Consider the following 16779-nt stretch of genomic DNA (forward strand, 5'->3'; position numbering starts at 1 on the left):
TGATCAGTTGACAGCGCAACTCCTCTCTTCACCTGAGTGTCCAGAACATATGGTCACAAGTCCGAAGATACAACCACATAGTCGATCAATGAATTGCGGCCAAGGGTGCTCGGATACCAGTTAATCTTATGAACACCCTTATGTTCGAACATGGTATTTGTTATGGAAAACCATGATTAGCACAGTATAACAGTATTACCCAATAACAGAACACCACACTGGTTCAGATTGGGTGAGCTGTTCCTCGCAGGTTTCACTGTCATTCCACGTGATCATTAAAGTCTCCCACTAAAACTATGGAGTCTCCTGCAGGGGCACCTTCCAGCACCCCGTCCAAGAACTCCAAGAAGGCCAAACAAGATGCCAAGATGCCCACAAGAGGACGGTCCCATATAGCTCGCTTGGGCTTTGCCCCATGGTTAAGGTCCCGACCGCTTGCCGACGAGCTCCCCCCAGGCCTCGCTCCATGGCGAGGCCCCAGTTTCCCTATTCCAGATGAAGTATCTGGGTCCTTGATTTTTTTCTTTCATAAGGATCTTTGAATCGCTCTTAGTCTGGCACCTCACCTAAGACCACTCCCATTTGCCTTGGGAGACCAGGGGCTATTTGCCCCCAACAACATAGTTCCTAGGATCAATGGGGCACACAAACCCCTCCACCACAATAAACTGGTGATTCATGGAGGAGCAATGCCCTCCATCTGTACAAATTATTTAGTCTCATATTTAGAGGATGTGAAATCATCAGCAACAGTACAACAGTTCTGTGAGGACAGTGGTTTGACAATTAAAACAAAACTAGATCAAAAATAGCACAACAGTCCCATAAATTGGTATGAGAGCACTTCTTACGATGTCAGTGTGGACAACAAATCTGCTGTGTTCTACAATGGCTGATCTGAACCCATAGAGATAAAAAAAAATCATCAATTTAATAAACACAGTGTGTGTCCTGGGGACCTTGAAAATGATCGACTGAAACATGAGTTCTGTAGCACCACTGGAGGTGTCAGTTTAGCCAGAAATAGAGCTCCAGAGTTGGCTAAAATGGCTGAATTTTGTGGCCTCTTTTTCTGGGCATCGTAAATCGCAGAGGTGTGGGGCTGGCATATTTGAAAGCTACTGAACATCTCTTTATAATGAATATAATGTGCAATCCGGAGCTATGGGGCACTTTATAAGTGCAGATGTCCCACGAAAGATCATGCATCCAGTGTACTCTCTCTCTCTCTCTCTCTCTCTCTCTAACTCTATGTCCGAATCCTGAAACAAGGCAATGTGCCACCTTGGAAAGAAAACCGTTTTAAATAACAGATCAAGATAATATTAACAAAAAGAATTTCAGGGGCTTGATGCAAAACATCAGGGGTTTAAGCCCCCCAAGCCCCACTCTAGTGATCAACTCACTGTAACATGACCTGCTCATTAGTTGCTGATGATGGAGAAAAATGATGAAAAATTTGTCCCAGTCTAGAATTATTTGAGCCTGTATGTGCAGAGGTGATGACTCATATACTGGGACCTAGGATTGTTTTCAACTCTGCAACTATTTAAAAATTATTATTATTATTATTATTATGGTTTTACTTATTTATTTTCTTGCCTGTCACTCTAAAGGGATGTTATTAAATAGCAGAGGCTGTTTAGAGGTGGGAAAGGGAAGAATGTGCTAAGTAAAAGAAATCTGTTGTGATTTAGATTATCTTCAATGAATACCAAATCTTTTCATCATTGTCTTGATAATTATGATTCTGGGATTTTGCTGAAACTACTATGAAAAAATTAACAAAGTTAGTTATTCTTTGCAGCCTGTCACTTGTCACTCATAAAACTCTAGCTTGTTGATCTGCTTGTGCTCATGGAAAGCCTACACAAATAAAGGAGAGAGCTCTTAAAAAGAATGTTTTGTGAAAACACCAGTTTTTGTGAACTATGTTTTAAGTTTGAAAAGCTGAGTTGTGGCAATATTATGTTTAAATTATTATATTATATATAAATCTTGTCAGTGTTTATAGTTAATAAATAGATCTCCATTCAAAAAAACTGAATGGACCTCTTGGTCTTGATGGTGGCAGTGGCAATGTTGATGTCTTTGGGCACCACATCACCATGGTAAAGTATAATCCACAAATTGCTTGCATAAGGCAGAAACCAACCTGCCCATATTGGTGATGTACTGGTACGTGAGTATGCGCGCTGACATTACCTGAAGTGCAACTTCAAACTGTACTTCAGCTGACTCACAGTGCTGAAGTACAGCATTATAATTTAATAAGTAAAATGGTAAACTGTAGTCGCATAATATTCACAGGTATACTGATTTTACCATTGCCAGGAAAAGATTTTAGAGCTATGACTGACTGATCTACAATTTGCTAGCAAGTTGACATTATCCATCACTTTAATCAAAGTAATGTAAGTGTAAGCAGTGAATGTAAAGTCCCAACTGAAAATATACTGGTAAACATTTAGTCAACATTTACACCAAACACAGCCTATTTTTGAGGGAAAAGTCGCTGCTTTCCATGATTTCATCTAGCTCTGTTACCTGAAGTGAGTTACCCATCTGAATGGAGAAGTGCGCTCTTATGCTTTACACTGCCTTAGCTTTGCCCGTTCTGTCAGTGGAGTTTGTTTAACAAGGGGTTAACCCTTTTTAAAAGGACTGGTTAACCTTATAAAAACTACTTCAAGTGTTCGCTAAAGGTCATACAGTCAATTGTAAATCATTAAAAAAAAAATGAGCTAGTGTTAGCTGCCTTGGTTTATGCCATCACTTTGTTCACTTATATTGGTTGGCTAGTTATATCAGTAAAGTGAGGTAAATCACTAACTAAAAATGAGCAACCTATCGGAAAAACTACAAAGTACTCCCCACTGATGGTCTGTTAGGACAGTTTACAGCAGAACAAGACATGGCTTTACTACAGAAATGTCCAGCGCTTCAGGTGCGTCTTGAAAAGTGCATTCACATTCATGAGGCTTGACTGTCATGTCCAAAACCAATCAAGCACCTCATCAACCATGCCCTTTTATTTATCACCAAATAACTTCTATAAAACACATTTATCTTAAGGAAAAATATTCGAGGAGATTAAGGTCAAATGAAAAATGACAGAAAATAATTTGTGGAGATCTAAATAAAAATGGAAGTTTGCCACTGACTAACATGGGAATGGGCGGGGTTAAAAATTGTACTGCAGCCAGCCATTAGGGGTCCTCAAAGACATTTTGGCTTCATTTTTGAATCCCTGATCCATTTTTTTTTTTTTTTTTTTTTACACTTTTTTCAGTGGCATTCTTAATAAATTACAGAACTGATATTAACTAAAACACCTACACAACTGTCAGTCATTCACATGTAGTTTGACTCATCTGCATTTTTACTGGGGAAAAAGAAGACTGTTCTTTTTGCATATTTTTGACTGATAACTTATAGTGTGTTCCAATGTTAAAATGCAGAGCAACACAAAATGATCACGAGATCATGTCAAGGTGCAAATTTAGATCAAATGTTCGGATCCTTGCGTTTTTTTCCCAAAATGGGCCAAAGACTGTGGTGCACTGCTTTAAACATAGCCTATATATCGAATGAAAATGTCTGTTTTGCGAGAGTCAGTAGTGGGTAGGGTTTTTCTCTTTATCTGGTTGTTAAATCTACTTGTCCTCCAGGCCACTAAATTAATAGCCTTGACAAGAAAAAGTCCCAGGCACTTGCTGATATTAAATATGAAAATATATTTGTGTTGAATTATATAGATACCATAGGCAAACCTCAGATTGCATTACACTTTTCTGATTTTGAATTTGGGACTGTAGGGTAGTATAAGCCTGAATATAACAACTGATATCTGACCATTGTCTTAATGTAAAGAAAAAAAAAAATCAAAATAGTTAGTATATTGAATTTTAATAATTGTAAGACAGTGGTATGGGTCTGAATAATAACTGCAGTATTATAACAGAAATAATAACAGCAACAACAATATTGTAAATAAAAAGATTTATAAATCAGAATAACTACACAAACAAATTTAATTATATACATAGAATTAGACTTGTAAAAGACAGACAGTGAACTATTAAAGATGTAATTAAACAAAATGGTCTCAAAAGTGCACCATTCTCAGTCATTTTTAGGTTAGTGTGATCAATGGAGCTGGTCACCTATATTTGCAAGAGCAATCTGGTGGCATTTTTGATGTTGAAATCCACAGCCCAGAGGATAGCTGCTGATCAGGTAATGGTATACAGTATATTGTAGTTCATCAGTTGTAAAAACACAATCATTTGAATTTTCTTTTACTTTCTAGTAAAGTTTCCTCTGATTGGTTCAAGTTTGGCATCAACTATCAGCCACCAACCATGGTTCCAGGGAGCAGAAGGAGAGGAGTAGATTTACATTTGATAATTAATTTGTTCTGATTTTAATTTAAACTGTTCTGTAATGTTATTTTTTGTGCTTCCTAAATTTAATCTTAAATAAGTTGTTCTTTCCTAATAATAATAAACATTGATAATATTCAGTTTTATAATAATAATAATAATAATAATAATAATAATAAAAGCAGTTCTTTTCTGAACTGGGTTAGTAAGATTTCTCTTGCAAATGACATTGAGGTTTGTGGTGTCTGGCTACATAAAAATCAGTTCATAGGTGCAAAGTTCATTTTGGTGAAAGACTTGTTTAATAAAGGTCATTAACTGGAACTTCGTTTCTGTATTTTTTTCTTTCCCACTAAAGGGCAGCAGTGGTGCAGATTCTGGCAAATGTTACTCAAAAACTGTTGAGACATTTCAATAGACTTGACTGATTTTCTTTTAATTAGCATTTTTATAAAAGTCACATACCTTCAAAATTCCACCACTAAATATAACAATTAAAAGATACTATACTTAAGTCTTCTATGTAGTGTACTACAGAATACTGAGTACTGTGCATTATGCTCTAACAACACCTTCTGTGGGTGACAGACACCAAGGAAAAACTGATGGTTTGAATATCAACGGGAGAAAAAAAAAATCAAACTAAACTTTTCTCCAAGGCACACTTGAGTTATGGCTGTTCATTTGAATGCAGCAAGACTTTACTCATTATCAATAATTTCATCATAGACAAAAATGATAATAAATCACACAGTAGGGTTTTTTTTTTGGTCAAATATATAGATTTTGAGACCTGCCCATATCTAGCACATATTTAATGCTGTACAACTTTTCATGACTTTGTACAGGCACCTAGAGTTCCACTGCTGGATGGTATAACAGTGGGGAAGTTTAGAAAGAGCTGCATAGTACAAATGTCATTTACAACATTGCAAGTCCTGTAACTCTTCAGGATTTGAATCAGATGGGATCATAGTTTAATGATGTTTTTGTGTGCTACCTCTAATTATAATGTTACCGCCTTAAGACAGAGTAGAATGGCAATGACTGCATATGAGCTGAAATGTGTTTAATTTTCAGCATTTTTAAATACCACAAAACCAAATAAAAAAATAAAATGTCTTATGTATCAGAGGGAAAGGAATAGTGTCTTTGGTTGCTGGTCAGTTGAATCCAAAATTTTAGTTAAAGTATGTTTTTTTTTTTTTTTTTTTTTTTTTAAACAGTGAATCATTCTTATTTCCTTACATGCACAGCATACTCCTTCATTACGTAATTTACATTTCCCCAAAATGATGCAAATATACATATCTGTATTTCTAATGAGTAATTTGGTGCCTCTGAAAATTTTAAACTGACCACAGTCTGTCACTGATATGTAAAAATGTTTTTTTTTTTTTTTTTTTCAGATCCAGTGCCATCATTTGATGGTTTTAACTTCCATGATATCTGTAAAGAACTATTTTCTTTAGAGGACTAGATTTCTGTTTAGTTAGACATGGACTGGTCCATTTTGTGGATATGTCTACAAAATTAAGTCATTTCCTCTTGAAAAACATACTGACTGCAGTTACAAATAAAAAAAAAAACAAAATGTGAGGACAATTTATAATAATCCATCAACACTTGAGGATAAACCTGTACAAGACCAAAGTGCTTACATACAAACTTCTTTTTTTTAGCAACAGGGAAAATGCCCGGGTTATTCATTTACATTTAAAAATACTTGAGTATTATTTCACTGCATGATGAAGCCAGTCCTCGGGGGAAGGCCAGGCCTCTGAGGAAATGCTGGTGTGTACGGCTGTGTCAGTGGACCTGTATAGGATGGCACCATGTTGGGCATTTGGACAGGAGGGTAAGGAGTTGCTGGGTAGGGTAAAGCCGCCTGCTGCCCTGTCAGCTGGACTGAAGTTGAAGGTGCTGCCCTCATAGGAACCGGGGAGCCATTAACCTGGCCATGGAAAGGTGCAGTGGAGGTGGGTGTCTGAGAGTGAACATGCTCGACTGATGCCTGTGGCATCTGGAAACATTTGAGCACCATCTCCTGCAGCTTATCGATCTTCACACGCCGCAAATGGGCCAGCTTTCTCTTGCTTTGATAGGATTCGATGAAGGTGTCCAGAGACAAATCACCATCGAGGAAGGAGTCGGCCATGTTCTAAAATGATGAGGCAGTTTAGAATAATAATCTCCTTGTATGGCAGTAAAGTAGACAGGAATACAGGGAAGGTGATTTGCTTTGGACTAACCACATAACCCTCATGACCTATTAGTGGGTCAAAAAAAATTACATTCCTAATCCTACAGTCACACCGGCAAGTGACAGGGCACTCGTGTCACTTTGTGTTGGTTGCTTGTTTCTATGCATTCTGCAGCATTTTATTTAGTTTCAATGAGAAACTTTAGTAGCTACATATAGTATCTATAGCTAACTAGACAAATACAAATTAAATAATGCAATAATCATTGTGAAAATTGTTTAATTTAGGTTACATGTTAGACTTCATATTAGCTTTGCTGGAAGGTTAGTAAAGCAAGCTAACAGTACTAGCTATGCATAGTCACCTGATCAACCAATAATATTTGCTAATTACTTCCAAGCTTTATTTTTCTTTATTCTACACACATTTAACAAGAGGTCACATGGCAGGATAAGGTAAAACAAAGGATATAAATCTTTCTTCCATTTTTGCACATTAAACAGCAAATGGGAACATAGTTATGAGTGAACTGAAGAAATGCCGGACCACATACCTAATTCGCATAGGACTAAGAACATTTCAGTTTCAAATGCCACTTGTTAGACTGAGTTAGACTAATATCGTTGCTCTGTGTCATGCATATATGTAGAAAATGAATGGTTACCTGTTGTTTTGTTGCTTGCTAGTATGAATGTAGGATTACTCTCTTATCTACTATACATACCTTTGCTAGATACCTCAGTTTCACTGTACAGACTGAATAATTTATAGCACATACAGAATAATGCTGATATTGAAATAATCATGATATTGATATATTTATGTTGAAACTGATTTTACCTCTGTTTCCTCTTCAATTTTGGCTCCCTCAGCTTGCAGCAGGGCTAACAGTGTGTCCAGTGAGCTTTTCCCTGAGTTGTGATCTGAGCAAATACAAAGCAATAAAATTATCAAAATGATTCATAAACAGTCATGTACACGTTACGTTTTACAAAATAACTAAAGCACATACAGTCCTCACTGAAAGTACTGGAACAACAAAGCCAATTCTTTTGTTTTTGCTATACACTGAAGACATTTGTTTGGGAGATCAAAAGATGAATAATGAGACTGTAGATCAGAATTTCCTGATATTTCAAATTAAAATTTTATTGGTCGCACACAACTATACACAGTACGACATGCAGTGAAATGCTTTTTACGACGTCTGGTGACATAAAAATAGAATTTACATAAACCAGAATGTACTTGCAGACAAATAGAAAAATAAAAATATAAAAATATAATATGAAGGATATAAAAGGTAGATGGCAGAAAAAATAATTCGAATAAAGAATATATGTCGAATAAAGTGGGTACGTGCAGTTACAATGCTGTGTATGCACAATATACTGCTGTACAACATCAGGCTGAGGTAGCTGCAGTGAAATAGCTAACATATACAGTATAATAAATATCTATAAATACGGGGTAATATGGGTATATTAACAGGAATGTAGAGGGTGTGAGTGTTGTGCAAACAAATCCAAGGTCTAGTCCTAGGTGTTGTCCTGGCTGAGGGCCTGAATGGCCTGTGGGAATAAGCTCCTCCTCATTCTCTCTGTGTCAGCCTCTATATGTGTTAAGCAACTTAGAATATGGCATCTTTGGTGGCAGTCCACCCAATTTTTAGGTGAGCAAAAGTATAGGAACAGACAGTCTTAAAGTAAATAACACTTAATCTATCGTCTCATATTCATATTTTGATCTCAACCCCAAATGTCTTCAGTGTATAGCAAAAACAAAAGAATTGGCCTTGCCATTCCAATACTTTCGGAAGGAACTGTATTAGGGCACTTCAGACAACAAAAAGTATGTAAATGATAATTACTTGGGATGTGCTGTTATAGGAAAATAATCAATGGTAATAACAATCAAATAATAATCAAATAATCAATGGTAAATAATCAAAGCTTTTTAACTGTTTATGCTTTTTAAGATTTAATGTTGTTTGTTTGTTTATTGCTTTTTAACGACATGTCAGCAACAAGGCTATTTCATAGTGTGTACAGGGTAAACAATACCAGAGATACACTTTACAAAACTACATAAGACATTTAAGCTTAGTACAAGACAGAAATTCTAAAATGCGCTTAGCTGGTACCTTCCTAATGTTTCCATTAAACACGTCTCTGAATAAAACTGTCATCTGATGGTTTCAAAGGCTTTACAGTTCAGTAGGATATGTTTGTTAGTCAAAGGCGTTTGATAGGTAGGACATAATGGGGAGCTTCACCTGTCAGTAGAAACCTGTGTCTGAGTCTTGAATGACCCAGCCAGCACCTAGTGAACACAACTCGGTCGTGCCCAGACTTAAAGTTAGGAGAGAATCTTATTTTTATAGTGGGGTTTATTTCATACAGTTAATTATTGTTGCAATTGTCCCATTCTTTCTGCCATTTCTTAGCAATATATGAACTTATTAATGGTCTGAGGTCAGACGGTGGTATTTGACAGTCAGAGATTTCCAGGTTGAGGGCCTCCTTAGCGGCCATGTCTGCTCTCTCATTGCCAGCCAGACCAATGTGTCCCGGGACCAAGCAGAAGAGGATGTTAAAGTTTTCCTTCTGTAACAGATCTACATTTGATAAAATGTTGACGATTTAGGGATTGGTCGGTCTTTACGGACTCGAGCTCTTGGAGGCAAGACTTCGAGTCTGTGGCAATTAGGAAGGTCCACTCTTGGCCCTTTTCTATATTTTCCAGGACTGAAAGAAGGGCCGGAGCCTCAGCTGTAAAGATGAAGCTTTGTCCTGGAATTCGGATGCATTCGAATTCATAATGTTGATCCCCAATCACTGCTGCTGCCGATACACTGTTATCTGTTTTTGAGCCGTCTGTAAATGCAGTTCTGTGGAGTGGAAGTCTACACCTTAGCTCTAAGAAATGCAGCTGGTATTTGTCTGGATGGGTTTCTGTCCTTTTTTTGCTGGGTCAATGCCAAGACAATGGTTGTTTTTTTCACAGCCCAGGGAGGAATAGGGCAATAATGGGGCTGTTTAAAGTTGTCCTGTTTGGTATTCAGATTCTCTAAATACGGTTTAATCCATATGCCAAACAGTCTGATATATTCAGGTGTGGCTTCATATAAATGAAGATAATCCAGTTGAAATACTGGTAGGTAAGCTGGGTTATCTTGGTTCGCCTTGAGTTTGATCGCATACTGTAAGGCCAGTTTCAGACATTTGTTCTGGAGAGACGGTTTCCTGGCTTCTGTATAAAGATTTTGTATAGGAGCAGTCTTGAACACTCCTAAGGCCAGACATATTCCATGATGGTGTATTGTATATAGCATTTTGTATATGCTAGATATAAAAAAGAAGACTGGCAAGACTTCCTTGCCAGTCCACACACAATGCACCCATAGTCCAATGCGGATCTGACTAGTACTCTATAGAGACACAAAAGAACACTGGAATCCACTCCCCATTTTGTTTTAGCCAGTATTGTTAGAATATCCATTGTTTTGAAATATCTTTTCCTGAAGGCTTTCATGTGTGGGATAAAGGAGTTTATTGTCACATACCAGTCCTAGGAATTTGAGTTCTTTAACAACCTTGATGGGTTCATCCTCCATATGCAGCTCCAGGTCAGGATGTAACGACTGGAGAAGGCAAAAGTGTGTAAACACGGTCTTAGTTTTGGAAAATCTAAATCCGGTTTTAATTGACCAATCATTTATTTTGTTTATGCACTGCCGTAACTGTCACTTAATTACATTTCATATTTTTCCCTCTCTAAACAATGCATAAGTCGTCAACATATAGACTGCAGAAAATTTGAGGTTCTATAACCTTACTTATACAGTTGATTTTAATGCTGAAGGGAGACTGAGAGAATGCTTCCTTGTGGGACCCCTAGCTATATGTGCGAGTTTGTTAGGTTGGTACCTATTTGGATACAGAATCGCCTATTAGTCAGGAAGTTGGAGATAAAGATGGGTAGGTTGCCTCTGAACACAATTTCATGTAGATCTTTGAGAATTCCATATTTCCAGGTGGTATTGTAAACCTTCTCTAGATTGAAGAAAACAGTTACCGCATTGTCCCATACAAATGATTCCGGTCTAATGAGATGGTATAAGGTACTTTTGCCCCATCTAAAGCCACACTGATAGTCAATGATCTTATGCCATGACTCCAGTATCCATACCTGACGGTTACTGACCGTTCTCTCCATAGTTTTGCACAGACAACTGGTCAGAGCTATTGGGCAGTAGTTGTTAGCATTACAGTGGTCCTTGCCTGGTTTGAGAATAACTATTGATTCTTGCCAGGATGGTGGTATATCTCCTGTTCTCCAAACAGTATTAAAGATTTCCAGAAGGAGTAACAATACTGTGTGGGGCAGGTGTTTCAAGAACTCAGAATGGACTCTATCTGGTCCTGCTGCTGTGTTACGAGAGTGTTTGAGAGCACTGGTGAGTTCCTCCATTGTGAAGGGTTGATTATATGGTTCAGTGTTATTCAAGCGGAAGTCTAGGGGTTTCTGCTCCTGCTGTATTTGTATTTTGTTGCATTCAGGTTGACAGTTTTCTAATAAGGAGTTCTATTGAATGACTATGCTGATATATTGGTTAGTTCTTGACTCGTGGTTAAGAGGGTGCCCTGACGTTTGATATGTCATATTTGAGGCCCCTCCCCTTTTTTCATCTTTTGAATTATGTCCCAGATTTTTCTGGGCGGAGTCATTCTTTGTATCATTAATGACTCTGTGTGTTTGTGCTCGACATATTTTTAATCTTACTAGATTCTCCTTTGTTGGAAGTTTGTTGAAGGTTCGCTCTGCTTTTTTCCAAGCTTCAATGGCCTTTTTGCAGTTATCATTATATCATGGATTGGTTCTGCGGCTTGGATTTCATGTCTTACGTACAGTATCATTTGTTATTTCGAAAAGTATGTCATTGGCAGTCTTGAGGCACTACATTAAACTTATTATAACACAGGGTCTAAAAAAGATACCAGGTGGCTTTTTTTTTTTTTTTTTTTTTTTAAGTTGCCATCTTGGAATTTTATGTTGAATATCTGATCTTGTAGAGGTAATGATAAGGGGTAAGTGGTCACTTCCACATAGGTCACCCCAAGTCTGCCACAAGAAATCAAGCAAAAGCTAGGGTTCGCATATTGTTAGGTCAATCGCGGAATATGTTACACATCCTGGATGCAAGTAAGTGTTTGAGCCATTGTTGAGAAGGCACGTATCGTTGTCACTAATGAAATCTTTCAGTTTTTTTTTTTTTTTTTTTTGTACCCTTTGCATTAGTGCAGTTTCCTCTCCATAATGGGCTGTGACCATTGAAATCTCCCATAATTTATGTAGGGGGTTGGTAGTTGGTCAGCAAGTTTGTTTAGATCCTTAAGTGTAACAGTTACATCTGGGGGTATATGAATAGAAAACAGAGTGATGGCCTTGTGAAGAGTCAAACATAGCACTATTGCCTGTAGGCTAGTGTCTATTGTGATCCGGCTATGAATTATATCATGACAGACTAGGGTGGTTGCTTCATTGGAGGGACAATGTATGTTTGGGCCATATATTAAAACTTACAAACTTTTTCAGAGACATAGGGCTGTTTGGTGTTAGGTGTGTTTCTTGAAGGCAAAAGGCAAGAGAGTTGAGTGTCATGGCTAGTTGTTGAAGTTCTGCAAAATTTGCCCTAACACCTTGACAATTCCACTGAATAATACGAATCACATTGGTAGGATCGGGACCTGGCCTCTACTGCTGCTCTTAGGGGAGGGGCTCCGACTACAGGGGGCTGTAGCCTCTGCCATTTCTATGTCCCAGCTTTCCGTGATCTGTTCTCCTGGCTAACCTTCTGTTGTTGAGCTCTCACACTGTGCTCCGTCTTCCTTCCTCCCAGAGGGGGGGGTTCACTATCAAGCTTGGGTCTTCGCTAGTTTCAGTATGTGTTTGACTTGAAGTTTGGGTGCTTTGCGTCTTCTTTCCTGAAGAAAGTTCTGGCTGTCACTTATGTTATAGAAGCTATAAACAGTCCCTCAACTGTCTCTCTTTTTTCTCTCTCGAAGTTAATACAGCATAGATTGTCATATTAGCGAGCTATGATCTGAAACATTTGGCACTTCTGTCAGATCTGCTGTTATAGGAAATTAACAACTTTTGGCCAAACAAATTCCAGAATTCAACAGCATTTTAGTACACAGTTAATTTAACAGAGAACAAACTTAGTGGGCTGTAGGGAATGAACACTTAAGGAAACCATATGAGGAAAAGAATGTAAAATTTTATGACCCTCATACTGGTAAAACCAAGTGACTATTCTTACAAAATACCTAAAGCAGGAGTCATCAACTGGTGTACTGGTGTAGATGCTGACCCAACAAAGCACTGTTTGGGTTTGAGTTACTGTCTGTATGGAGTTTTGTATGTTCTCTCTATGTCCGTGTGGGTTTGCTCTGTGTTGTCCAGTTTCCTCCTACCTCCCAAAAACATGCCAGTAAGTGGATTGCCTTGTTAAATTGCCTCTAGCTGTGAATGTGTGTGTGTGTGCACGCATGGTGCACTGTGGTGGACTTGTGTCCCATTCAGGGTGTATTCCTGCCTCATTCCCAGTGTTCCTGGGATAGGTTCTGGTGCTTCTGCAACCCTGCCTAGGATAAAAAAAAAAAAGGTTCCTGAAGATGAATGAATGAATGATAGACTGAAGTCATATTAGTTGCTTATTTAAACTGCGGAACCTGTGTAGCAGATCCAGAAAATCATGACCAACAGTTGAAGCCAGCAGAGTCCCCTGAAGGTTGTATGGAATGCTAATGAGTAGTTAAAGAGAACTGGACAAAAGTACTGTGTAATCTAGAGTAAGTAGTTCTATTACACAGAGACCTTGAGTGTGATTAACTAACCAAGAGTGCATTTGCGGAGCTGGTAGGCCTCGTAGAGCTCTTGTAAACAGCAGTAGCGCTTGGTTAGCTGCATTTTCTGTTGTTCCAAACTGGGCTGGAGCCTGAGGTTCTGCTCTGCAAGACTGCGGTTACTGGCAAGGGTCATCTCTTTAGTCTGCTGCATCTCCTGCATCTGAAGGTAGAAGGAGATCAGGGAGCACATGATAGTTGGCTATGAGCTCTTGCTTGTGTTAAGTTAAATGTTTAAAATGGCAGTTGAGGGGGTCATTGCTTTTTGCCCATGCATTCTTTTTTGTTTTATTTGGTGCCCAGTGCACAGTTATCATATGAGTATGTAGTGATTGCTATGTTTCTGATGTATTACACACATTAAATGGAATTGTACTCTACACAGACAGTGTGTAATATTACACAATATTAAAACAATTACATATTTGCATGTCATTTATAACAGACCTAATTCCCTAATCCAATCCACAAAGGGTCTGTTCAATAGCTGATCATGTGTCGGCATTAGGAACAACTTATTATTGCCAAAGTATTACATGAGTGCATTTCTGGAGAAAAAAAAACAAATACTGAGGCATATTCAATGACTGGACATTTCAATCAGTGGTTTGCAACAGATGTGACATTACAGCAGGGTGAACAGATATGCTATATTGACAGAAACAGTCCTGTAGTTCTGCTTTGTTTTAGGTTTCCTGACTTATTCTGAAAAACTGGCTTGTTTGCCCTGTATTTCATATGCAAATGCTGTTTCCATTGTTAAATGTTTTCTGGAGATTTTCTATTTTCTGTGGGCAGCACATGTACACATTATATTAACATAATGGACTTTGTTTACTAATCAGTATAATTGACTTTTTTAAGCTTCAGAGGAGACATTTGCTAGGCATTATTAAGGGGTTTCTATGTCTATATTGTCCATGTTTGAGAGCAGCAGACTGCTGTTGTGGTAAATATATGACCTAATGCAAAATCTAGCTTAATCTGCAAAGCTGCCCGCTGCCAATTCACAGGCTGAGCTAGCAAAGATGGTCTACCAGCCTGTGTATTGGCAACTGGTCAGATTAAGCTAGATTTTACTGTATCATAGAAAAGTTATTTTTTCAAACAGTTATAGAACAATTTAGTTAAATTAAACACTTACCTCTTCACTAAGCCCTTGAAATGGGACTTTGTTTGTCTATTTTTTTTTGTCTGTAATTGTTTATCTATTATAAAATACCTCCAGAGCTTTAACATTGTCTAATCAGCTACTTTTAACTTTTTCACAGACTCAGAAGTAATTCAAAGGTGACTGGGCCTTTTCTGTCATACCTCCCAGATTATGGAACAGTTTACACTTTTTCATGAAGGCATCCCCCCCACTGTAGACATTTATAAATCCTTTTTAAAAACAATTAGAAAAAAAAATTTAAGATCTGTCATATCGGGTCTTCGGTTTTTGTCTTTTAATATTTTTATTTCTCCTTGATTTACTGCTTTAGTTTTATTCTTTTTTATTTTTTGAAATCTCATTTTATTTGTACTTTATTTCATTGTTTAGATTTAGCTAAGATGATGAACAGCACTGCATTTTGGCCAACACTTGTCTTTTAAATGTCCTATATAAATAAAGGTTACTTGACTATTTAAATCTTAAACCTATATCTTTTCATATTGTACTACCCTCCCCAACAGTTTTTTTTTTTTTTAAAGAATGACAGTACACATAATCCCTAACCTAGTTATATAGCATGAGGACATGTTGTTGATAGAGACTACAAAGCATTTCTGAAAGTCAATCTGGATAAGGGCACCCGCTAAATTCCATAAATGTAAATGTAAATTTGGTCAGGTCATAAGGAAAGCGCAAAATAACTTTTCAATCTGGCAAGATTGTGGATTTTGCAACAACAAGACTGTGTTTCGTCACAAATATGACACAAATATGAATATGTGTGTATGACCCCGAACCCCTCTGTGCCATATAGGACCAGTTAATGTATGCTTATCCTACCATACAACCAAGGTCTGATTCACTGCATACTGCTTAATCATGGGTTCTCCATTGTTTGGCAGCCAGGAACTCCATCCAGAGTAAAACAAAAAAAAATAATTCCAAGGACCTCCTTATGATCATAACTCAGATCTAATTTTAAGAATAACAAGGCAAATATGTATCATCAAGTTAATTTAAACACTTACTCAAATGTATGTCCGTGTATCATATTAACAGGATTTCCTGGTTTTATTAAAATTACAGTTACATAATTTATACTTGTTTTTTAGATACTGATTCTGATTAAACCCTTACATTTCACGTGACCAATCAGTTTGGCTCACAACTACGATAACTAAATAATAACCACAACAACCTTGATACTAGTTCATAGTATGTATATATGTATGTGTGTGTGTGTGTGTGTGTGTGTGTGTGTGTGTGTGTTTAGTCAGAGAGCCCACTTTGAGATCCATGATGCTATAGGATATGAATTGTATTACATAACAGAAGCGAATTTAGGAGACAAAGCAAGTAACAATCTGTCAGGATACCTTCAGTATCACTTTCATGACTCTTATCAACACTCCAACTACAGTTAAACATTAGCGAATATAGGCAATAATAAATGGCGGCAAGATATTTATAGCGAGATATATGTGTGACAAAGGAGAGGCGTTTTGCAAGGAAGAGAGTCATGAAGAAATCTCGGTTGTATTTGTTGACAGCGAGCGCTTACCTCGTCCATTTCTTTGACAATTTCATTGAGCTTGTCATCATCCTCGAGCAATTCGTTTAGCTGTGTCATTGAATATGAACTAAATTTGCTCGTGAGCCCAAATATTTCCCCCATTGCTGTTCCACCAACAAACCCTGCTATTCCATCAACCGGAAATGGAGTTCTTGTCCAATAAGAGTGCGCGAGGAGCGGCAAGTGACGTAATTATGCTGTAATCGCTGGTTTGTAGCTAATACTGCGTTCGACTAGAGGCTGTAACTTGTAGTTCCCAGCATCCGACCAGCAAAAGCCGAAGAAAACGACCCTTCAACTCGGAATTCCTGCTCGTGAACTCGAGTCATCTCAACTCCGAGCTCCTCCGAGTTAAAGAGTGACGTCAAATCAACATGGAGTTTTTTTTTCCCATAAGTAAAACTTATCAGCATTATTTTAAGTTTAGGTGGGGTTTACTGTTTTCACCGAGTTTAGAAGAAAATTTCACAAAATTTACGCTATAATAAAATTTCGACATCCGAGGTGACGTACTCTAAAACACTTTATATCTGTTGGTCTACATTTTTAT

The 16779-nt window shown here is 37.7% G+C and overlaps 1 protein-coding gene across 1 annotated transcript; it reads right to left on the reverse strand.

The window, feature by feature from the left end:
* Positions 1 to 5766: 5766 nt before the first annotated feature.
* On the reverse strand, positions 5767 to 16395 carry vps37bb (VPS37B subunit of ESCRT-I b). Its single transcript, XM_026943878.3, has 4 exons — positions 16218 to 16395; positions 13492 to 13663; positions 7430 to 7512; positions 5767 to 6546 (listed from the first exon to the last, which is right to left on the reverse strand). The coding sequence occupies exons 1-4, from the start codon at positions 16329 to 16331 to the stop codon at positions 6124 to 6126; spliced, it is 792 nt and encodes a 263-aa protein (XP_026799679.1). The 5' UTR covers positions 16332 to 16395; the 3' UTR covers positions 5767 to 6123.
* Between the last annotated feature and the right edge of the window lie 384 nt (positions 16396 to 16779).

The sequence above is a fragment of the Pangasianodon hypophthalmus genome, chromosome 17 (assembly GCF_027358585.1).
Source record: "Pangasianodon hypophthalmus isolate fPanHyp1 chromosome 17, fPanHyp1.pri, whole genome shotgun sequence".
NCBI lineage: Eukaryota > Metazoa > Chordata > Actinopteri > Siluriformes > Pangasiidae > Pangasianodon > Pangasianodon hypophthalmus.